At 33.9% G+C, this 10,653-nt stretch overlaps 1 protein-coding gene across 2 annotated transcripts in view; it reads right to left on the bottom strand.

Moving 5' to 3' along the window:
* Window positions 1-1,570: 1,570 nt before the first annotated feature.
* The window catches only part of LOC118203426 (cytochrome P450 302a1, mitochondrial-like), a 99,349-nt gene continuing 90,266 nt past the window's right edge, over window positions 1,571-10,653 (bottom strand). For both annotated transcript variants that reach the window (XM_035375702.2, XM_035375703.2), the window contains exons 9-10: window positions 4,190-4,378; window positions 1,571-1,722 (exon numbers count right to left, since the gene is read on the bottom strand). In XM_035375702.2, the coding sequence (XP_035231593.1) occupies window positions 1,609-1,722; window positions 4,190-4,378 (303 nt within the window). In that variant the 3' untranslated portion in view covers window positions 1,571-1,608. The remainder of the gene's footprint in view (window positions 1,723-4,189; window positions 4,379-10,653) is intronic.

Raw genomic sequence — 10,653 nt, 5'->3', positions numbered from 1 at the left:
TTTTTTTTTTTTTTTTTGTATGAAAACGTTTGTATGAAAATTGCAATTTAATTTTGGAATTTTTGAAAATAGATCATTTGTTAGAATATTTGACGTTTATGATTTTAAAATGCCAACATCTAAAAATGTGTCAGATGTTGAGTTTTGAAATTTTCGCAGATTATAAAACAAACGCTTCGCTCTCTTATAAAACAGGAATGAAAAAAATATTAAATGGGTGATTTTAGGCACTTTTTTTTAAAATGTTTTGGAGTCTGAAGCAGACGAGAGAAGAAAGCGGAAAAATTGCTTTTCAGATTACCATCTTTGGGCAATTAATGACGAACTGGCGATATATGCTTTTTCAATTTAGCTTCAGTACTCACTGTAATTATTACATCCAATTTCTTAAAGTGAATATTCAAAATAATTTCTCTATTTTGTGAATTATGTTCAGTTGTTTTCCTTTATTACATAATTTTCTTACGCATTATTGCTTGTGTTTTAGCAATGACTAAAATTTTCGTCATTGATAACGTGTAACTGAGACTAAAAAATATAAGGTAAAATACAATTAAAAAAGGTTTTGTATAATAAGTTTTTGCTTAAAATGCTAATTAATGCACATGTTGATTAATGAAATAATTTGTCATATAATTTAATGGAAATAATAGATTAAATCATTCTCTTTACAGAATTCATGTGCAATTTTGCGTCACAAATAATAAAAGTTTGGGGCATAGCCATTTTAAATACATGCCATGATTACAATAGTTATTTTAAATGAAAGCTTACTGTCAAATCTTTTTTATTTATATTTTATTTGATAATCAACGCATCTTTATGATAAAGAATATTAATCAAACATACTGTGGTTTGGCAACATGTTCTTGTGATTTTTACCTTGATCTATAACCGATGACACTTATCCTAACTTAAAACAACTTTACCTCAAAGCCAAATTTTATTTATAAAATAAAAGTACTTAACAATTTTTACAAAATTTAAATTTTTATTTCAGCTTAAAGTTATTTTAATAAATCTGATCATATAAATATCGAAATTTATAATTTATAATTTGTTATTTTAATAAATCCATCGAAAAGTCCTAAAAACATTCCGCACAGTTTTACATTCCACACATGGAAATTTAAGGTACAAAATCATATACAGCATATCAGTCTAAAGCCTAATCGAACGATTTCCATAATCATTCAATGTATCCAAAGCTCTACAGCTCAAAATAATCCATCATTAAAATCCATCACCTGTGGGTGTTACAGAAATATTCATTTGGAATATTTCAACTGCGTTTATTATTATTCATAATTTGTCTTAATCTATTCGTAATCAGCTCAGTTACTAACCTGAACACTTATTAACTTCCTTCTGAATGAGAATCACCTCAAGCAAGGGCTCAAATTTGCCACCTGAATACTAATCAGCAGCTAATCTCAATCAAACATAATTAATGATTCATTGCTAATCAGAGTCTATTAAACGATATTAATAAACACTCGAAAAATCTAGACTAATAGGCTTTCGATTATCATAATTCGCTATGCTCACTATTAATATGTGCTTGTTATAGTTTGCTTTGTTTTTTTTTTTTTTTTTTTCCATCCAATTTCATTCTGGAACATTCTTAAACCTCAGTCGTAGTGGTTTGTCCGGTACATTGATTAATCTAGTGATGGAATCAATTTCTTCATGATGATAAGAGATAATATAATTCCTCACCAGCTGTAATAAAAATAAAAGGGGTATTAGTCAAAGAACATTAATTCATTTTGTACAAGTTTAAAAATAAACAAATTTAAATTTACGTAAAATGTTACAACTTTCAAGTCTGTCTCTTAGTTTTGTTTCGAAATTTCGAATTTTTAATCACCTTTTGAGTACAGGTTGTAGAGTCTCAATTGTTTTGGTAACATACATTAAGCCAAGACTCCTACTAAGACTATTAACGACTTACCGCTAAGTCTTGCAAATATAACAGAGACGTGCTAAAGGTGTAACAATTCCTTTTAGTAGAAGTCAATAAGTTGAACAAAAAGCACTATCTGTGCTTACATATCAGCCAGCATTTATGGCGTGAACGCGGAAGTAGAATTTTAAGTTTAAACTAAATCCACGGCTTTGTTAGCCAAATGCTGGGCAGAGATATTTAAGCAGACAGGAAGACAAGAATGTACATAGTAGACGGGAATGTATATCGTAGAATAACGTGACAAATGAAATGGCCTTCAGTAGGGAGAACACACTCTTAACTAAAACAATCTCTAACCCCTCAATTACATGCGAGCTAATTTGCATTCTGGCAGGAAAACGGAATGACAGAAGTGACAGTGAAAGTACGTAACATAAAATAAATGGATAATAGACACAAGTACCTTACAAGGTTATTAGAACTATTACAACAAGGTTTCGCTCTTCCAGGATGCGAATGTTGGGAAAACCCTCGTATAGCACGACAACACGGTTTCATTTTGGAATGTTTATGAATATGCGTAAAACTATAAAGTATTTCTCCCGCCTTCCTAGCATGCCTTCGTGGTGTAGTGGTTTGTATGCTGGGCGCGTATTCCAGAGGTCCATGGCGAAGGCGTTGCTCATTTTTCATGATTCCAGCTTCCAAAAAATACCTAATGTCTCTACAGTGGCGCCCGAACTAAAACGGTGGTGGATGATGATTCTCCACACCCAGGATTTGGCGATTGGGTCTCCTAAAAATCCCAGTCGCCCTTTAAAAGGGGGAATATGTAAGGTATTTCTCCCGCCTTCCTAGCATGCCTTCGGGGTGCAGTGGGCTCGTATTCCAGAGATTCGTGGTTCGATTCCCGGCGAAGTCGTTGCTCATTTTTCAGACTCCTTCTTTCAAAAAATACCTAATGTCTCTATAAAACCCCTTATAACACTTTATGTATACATATATTTCATAAAATTTAACAGTTGGTCATAAGCTAGTGACATGAGGTTACCGCTAAAAGTTCAGACACAATCAGCTGAAAGTTCTTATCAGAGCATATAGCTGTTACACGAGCAAGTGGAACAATTTTCGGGAGCATTCACAATGCATTAATACAAGAAGCAATAAAAAATGGTTCAAAATTGTATGCTGCTGGCAACAGACTTAAACAGACTGTTAAATTCCATTTCCAAGTAGATTTTTCGTAGCAGGAAATACGAAAAAACAGTCGCCGGGATATGAATTCTGGACCTTCCAATTTCTAGCCGAACTCCTTTCAATTAAACCACAAAGAAACACAAAGGAAAAGGAAAACATTCTTTATAGAATGACTTACTCCATTTTTAGAAACCAATTCTTCTGAAGCATTAAAAAGAGATTCAAATAACTTTAAAACCATTGTAAAAGTCAATTAGCTGCGACAATAGTTTTGCAATGTAGGGTATGCCAAGTACAATACGAATTCTAGTTATCAAAATAACCGGCCAGGGCTTAAAACTCGGAATTACATGGAAACTTTAACGAATTTATGATTAACAAACTCAAGGATTAAGACACAATAACTCAAGGTTCACACAAACTCAAGGATTTCAAAGCGAGCAATGGCAACTTTGCACAGAAAAAACATTTCTATATCCAGCGCGTGAGACTGTGTATCGGAAATTCTAAAGATATGCTCAATTTAAAATTATTTTGCTATATTGCTCTTGGCATATTCAAAATTAGACTTTTCTTTCTTCTTCGTCGTTTAAGGAAAACGACAATACTTTTAGAGTATAGATATGAAAACCTTTCATTTGAGAGCTTGAATATCAATTACTTAAATCGAGCTCTGTGTATACTAAGTAAACTCCTCTCTCATATATGAGTCATATATATTTCAATATATCTCCGAAAATATCTTTAGATTGAATTGGATTATTCAATTACGGCAAAGCACACGAGGGCTATCTGCCTAAAGGGAAGGATGCATTCGTGGAAGACTTTCTAAGGGAAACTGGCTCGTATACACGTTACACATGGGAAAACCCCGAAAACGCCCATGCAGCCAGCCCGTTCGCGGGATTCGAACCGCGGACCGAACTACAGTGTTCAGCGTCTTTACCGCTCGGCCGCTCATCTTTAGATTGAGTAAGCTGCTTCAGAACGGGACACATTTTTTATGCTTCCGAGAATTTTAAATACCTTGGATTTTAAAATGTAAGACGATAACTTTGTTGGTACATGAAAAAGATTATTTACCTTGGCTGTGGCTAGATAAAGCTCCATCCTAGCAAATCTCATTCCAATGCACGATCTAGGGCCGTAACCAAAAGGGCTCGAAACAAGAGGAACACGTGTTTTCTCCCATCGCTCTGGACAGAAAAGATGTGCATCTTTGAAATATTTATCTTGCATACATGCTACCTGATGCTGTAGAAATATCATTACCTGGAAAATAAAAGGACGGATATATTTTAAAAACAATAATTCTTAATGATTCAACGAATAAATATTTGTTGACATCTTTATAAAGAAATAATCAGTAGTCTGCTTCTTTACTTTCTCTAATTTAGAAATATATGATTTCTAAATCTACATTTCTTAAATTACTTTTTTCTTTAATTTATAAATACGTGAAGCTTTCAACAGATATAATATGTTTTACTGAAACGAAGACAGTCTTCTTTCCTATAACAAACAAAACCAAAAAACAATTTAAAAACCTTAAACAATCTGAAAGGTTTCCAGTTTGCGTTTTTTTAGCGTTTTGTGTGTTACCTTTATTTATTAAATATCATGTTCTATGTACATAAACCACAAAATTCAACTCAAGAGCAATATAAAAAAATAATTTTAAATTGAGCATATCTTTAGAATTTCCGATACACAGTCTCACGCGCTGGAGATAAAAATGTTTTTCTGTGCAACATTGCCATGGCTCGCTTTGAAATCCTTGAATTTGTTAATCAAAAATTCGTTAAAGTTTTACAAAATAGGAAATCGATCATAAAATAAATTCCAAATTTCAAATTTGGGCTTCCGCATGCCCATATTCGCAGTAGGATAACGTCATTCAAAATTCGATGGCTCTAGGTACCGTTGTTTTATCAGAATGCGAGAAATATACATACATTTATGCAGAATTTCCATTATTTAATTTTTTCAAATATAATGCAGGACTCTAATAATTGGTGGCAACAGTTTGAAAAGTGGAACGGACATTTATAGTGATTCAATGCAAAGTCGCAAAACGGAAACAATAGTCCTTCAGGGACAAAGCCCCTTTGGACTAAGAAACCAGGTTTCAGATTTTAAATTACGTCCAAAGGAGCGTTTTTTTTTTTTTTTTTTTTTTTTTTTTTTTAAACATTTTGTGTGTTACCTTTATTTATTAAATATTAAGTTCTTTGCACTTAAAATTCAGTTCAGTAGTAATGTCGCAAAATAATTTTAAAATGAGCATATCTTTAGAATTACCGATACACAATTCCGCGCCCGCTGCAAGTAAAAATGTTTTTTTTTTCCCCACGCCGCAGAGTGTTGCCATTGCTCGCTTTTAAATCCTTGAGTTTGTTAATCAAAAATTCATTAAAGTTTTACAAAATATGAAATTGATAATAAACCAAATTCCAAATTTCAAATTTAGTCTTCCACATGCCCATATTCGTAGGAGGATTACGCCATTCAAAATTAGATGGCTCTATGTACCGTTGTTTTATCACAATGCGAGAAACATACATACATTTTTGCAGATTCTTCAGTACTTAATTTCTTTAAATATAAGACAGGGCGATAATATATGGTGGCAACGATTTGAAAAGTGGTACAGCCTTTTAAAGTTTTCAACGCAAAATGCCAAAACGAAATTAATAGTCCTTCAGGGCAAACTGCCCCTTTGGACTAATTATCTTGAGCAGATATTTATATCGGACATCAATCCTAAACACATTTCAAATTTTTATATTTATAAATATTAATATTACTTACGTTATATTGCTGCCATTTTGTAATGTAACCATGTAAGACTTGCATGTTAGACTATACAGAACTTCGTTTGTACTAATCATCCGGAGAAGTTAAGTTTCGGATAATATTTTTTTTATTTATCATTAAGCGCTCAATTGCGGTTAAATTTTGAAATTCATACTATTACAAAACGAATACTGTAAAAAACAATTTTACAACATAACGCAAATATCTTATTAAAATGTTTTTGCGAAATTAGCTATATCTTAATATCTACTCATTTTAAGTAATAATTAATAATAGCGAAATAATTCCCTAAGACTATTATTTCTGAAGCATTCCGTGCGTGCGGGTTCGTAGTAGATTGAATGCACAAGTCCGATAAAAGGTTAATTAAAAAAAAACTATTTTTATGAAAAGAAATACTTAAGAACTTCGGAATTTCCGACAGAAATATTCGTACAAGTGTTCACAGTATCACACAGTACAATCAGTAGTTACACTTCAAACTACTAAGAACGTTAAACACAAGGCAATGCAAAGCGCATATAAGAAGAAAGCTAATCCGATCTCATGCTGAACTCGCAACAATAGCAACAGGAGCTGACTAAGCAACTAAGAGCAAATGCTCTCTTTTCGTCCTTAAATAGTTTTCAACCGGTCGCGAGATATTTCTAGTACTTTCTGCTTCTCGAGATTACTGGAAAACAATAAGAGGATTAAATTACGGTTGCAGCTAACATAGTGTCAATTACATTTATTCAATTTCAATATATATTAGGTAATACACGGACCGGACCCAAATGTCGCCAAATGGTCAAATTTGGCGACAAAATAAGTTGCCAAAACCGTTAACAGCTTGGCGATATCTCGCCAAATTACTAAGATTCACATTTACTCAATGTTAAGAGTACTTACCCCTCTATTCTTACTTTTCTGGCATAGCTTTCTCTTAGACTTTATCTCGCGGTACATCATTACACAGAAAAATACAGTAATTTACTTATAATTCTACTAAAATTAGCTAGCAAATAAACTAAACTAAATAATCAACTAAAAGTACAAAATTCGTAACATTACTATTATTATTTTTGCGAAATTAATTATATCTAAATAACTACTCATTTTTAAGCAAAAATTGCTAATAGCGAAATAATTTTCTAAATTTATTATTTCGCTCATAATACATTATTGCAGAAATTGCTGTTTCTCCTCTCTCCCCGATGAGATATTTTATTACTTTTAAAGTAATAAAAGATTTCTCGGCTCACATGACCCCAATATCTCAGAATCCGAATTCCCATAAGCAACCCAACATTTTTCTCATACTTTCTCCCAGATTTAAAGTCAGCCATCCAGCAACTCGAATTCTAGACCGCAGCCAGTAGACTGTAATTACCAATCTAGCTACTGGACCAAAAGCAAAGAGCAAATACCACGTTGTGGGCTGTTTTTTTATATGCTTATTATTCCAGTATTGGAAAAAAATTGTTTCTGCTTTTTCCATTTCAGATGATTTAACGTAAAGAGATTTCTTTCATTACTTCTGCCTACAGTTGGCTTCAATATAAGATGACTACTGTGACAAAGTTTGGCCATTTGTAGCTATCATATATTTCGTGTATTTACTCGATTTACTTATTTATGAAAATAAAACTCAAGATGATCGTTATTGCCTAACGCTAGCTGGCAAGTTCTGGTGCCTCCCAGTCCCCTTTGGTTCAACAACAAAGTTGGACGACCCGCTCAGAAAATGATTCAAAGAACCGGTTCACTTTAATGAGCGAATTTACCCTGACTCCAAAGAACTGAGTTATAGCTTTTTTACAGTTCATGGGTAGCTCTTGTTGGATCCGTGCCAGGGAGAGGGATAGGCTATTCGTTCACGAACTGATTCACTTTAATTGGGAAAAAAGAGCGGAGGATGAGCTGGAAGAGTGCCAACTTCCCATTTTAGGGAGAAAAAGAAGTTTATCCCCCCCATGTGAGTGAGTTTAATTTTTAAAAGTGGATTTAAGTTTTCTCATTTCCTAATTTTTTTAAAAATTTTATTCTCTAGAATTTTATTGTTAGTTCTGTGTAGAAAGGAGGTTTTATGGAATCTCAAAACTACAGTTAAAAGAAATCATTTCAGGATATTCTGCGTTTGATGTTAGCATTTCAGGATGTTAGCATTTGATATTAACGTTCAGGATGTTTAATGTTAGTGTTGAATTCATTCTTCCGATTCCTCGGCTTGCGGGATTCTTTTCGCTATTCTCTCATTCGCTAAACGTGCCAGTTCAACTGCTCGTTCGATTTTTCCGCTTTTCGCTCCATCCTCACTAACTGCTCTTGATTCACTCCTCGTTTCTAATCTTTTTCATTAAGTCTATTGTTAGAAAACGGTGAGTCATAAAAAAGAACCGGCTCATTTCAGTAAAAAAACAGGTCCGATCCAATCTCATAAAGGAGCGGTTTTGCCTATATTTATTAACAACCATTTACTTGAACTTAAGATCATACTACAAGAAGATGATTGATCTGGAATCCATGCATCTGGAAACTCTTTGCTTGCAAAAGAGTCTTTTGGAACTTTATCATTGGATCGTTGTTTGTCTGTTTGTTATTAATAAATCATTAAAAACACATACAATCTACTTTTCAGCATTTAGTAGACAGCAGAATTTAGTTTTTACTCCGTCTACCACATACAATTTCAAAGTACAGCAGGTAAACAGGTAAAAGTACATGGGATACCAGAAACTTCACTACAGAATCGAACAAGTATTGCTCCAATACACTAACAAGGTAGAGTATGAAGAACTTGAATTGACTATTTCTAAGCAATACTGGAGTTATACATCGGAAGTGTTACATTTAAACATAAGAGGATAATATAAAATTAGGCAAAGTTACATAAATAATACAAACCGTTTAGTATATTGATTAAAATATTGTATTACGTAAATACAAGAGTTGATATTTTGGAGATCGTAGCACTGAAAATTTTGCATTTAATTTGCGACTTGGCATAGGTCCAGTCCTAGAACATTGAGTGTTTGGTGCAATTACCTGATTTTTGGATATAGGTGGCGTTGAGATATCTCCAGTCTTTTACAGTACAGCAGGCTCAAAGTATAGGAGACTTCGCTTAGTGTCATCAGATTTGTCCAAGACTATTTTGATAACATTAAACGATGATAAAAAAAATTGTTAATCAATATCAGTGGGGTATCATTGTGATCATCAGATATCGACGGAGTTAAACTAATATAACTAAAAGCGTATAAATCCGTTTACAGCATTTTAAAGGGGGGATTTCACAATGGATAGTATGCAGCTGTACGCAAATGTTCATTTATGAACTGTTCATAATGATATTAAATATGAATAGACCGATTCTTTCTTTCTTTCTTTCTTTCTTTCCACCGACAGCGAGGCAGCCGATCCACTGGGGAAGTTAGCATATCGGCCAGATAGCCTCGCTGACGAAATTAACTAGGTCTACATAACACTCTTTGCTGCATATTGTCCTCAAGACGAGTGCTGGGGATGCTGCAAACAAATGCTAGGCGAGTCAATGGTGCAATGATGGAAGAAGAGTGCAGTGTGGGTGAGGAGAACAATTTCAGTTTCACAATTACAGAGTTATAGATAGATGGTTAATAGGCATCCACACCGTGAACAATAAGTGAGTGACTACGTGACAAAATGGACCGATAAACAACATGACAAAGTAGACCGATGAACAACGTGACAAAATAGACCGATGCTGCAAGCCTAATCTTAATTAATTAACAACCCTATCCTTTTACAGCTAATTTTTTAGATTTCTGCCACATCAGTGGAGCGTTGATTGCCACATCTTTCTCAGACATTTGTAAACTAAATCTTCAGTGCTTTCTCAACATTGTGATCTTTTCAGCTATGCATCAGTTTAATGTTAACATTTCGATTTTGCTTTGATTTGCAAATAATACCTTCATGATTCCTTAAAATTTTGCATAAGAAGGGTTGAGAAAAGCAGAAATCCGTTGAATCATTTCTGGGAGCTGGTCACGGTGATCTAATATGTTGACTGAATCATGTGTGGTCGAATCCGAGTTTCGCTACTATGCAACCAGACCTTGCTACGTCAGAAAAATTGGTTTAAGGATTTTGCATAAATGTTCTAATTTTCTACTTTACGCCACTTGATACAACAGTCGACCAATCACAGCGAAGCAAACATCAGTTAACGGTTGCGCTGTTTCAGCTACACATTTACGCTCGCGCAACTTTCCTTCCGTGGTTGGCTGTGGCTTAACACTGCTAAATAAGTGTGAATAGACTTAATGACTTTTATGCCTTAAATCACAAAGCTTTATGGCGACAATTCCGTAGTCTGAGCGAAGCTCTAAGGTCTGTTCACACTGGGTTCATACGAGCAAATGAAAACACCTGTTGCAGCTGGCAATGCTCCACAATGGCGAGAAAATCAGTTTTAATTCAGTGAAAAATTCTGAATTTCACATAAAGCCGAGCTAGTTGACAAATAGAACTGACTCCGTTAGCTCATATGAACCCCAGTGTGAATGACCCTTTAGACTCAGATCATTACAAATTTACTAATTTCCGTGATAAAAATGATTAAACAGATTTAAAAAAGTGAGCGTTTCGCAGAACAAAACACTGATAAATATCTAAGGCTCAAACCAGAATAAAGAACGTTTTATATGCGATAAATGAAGTTCATATAAAATGCAGTTTCGTTCATATAAAATGCAGTTTCGTTA

Source organism: Stegodyphus dumicola, chromosome 3, assembly GCF_044657685.1.
Source record: "Stegodyphus dumicola isolate Sdum_Otavi_A_Nest chromosome 3, ASM4465768v1".
Classification (NCBI taxonomy): Eukaryota; Metazoa; Arthropoda; class Arachnida; order Araneae; family Eresidae; genus Stegodyphus; species Stegodyphus dumicola.
The sequence above is the reverse complement of the archived record's forward strand: the minus strand, read 5'-3'. Positions and strand labels throughout refer to the sequence as shown.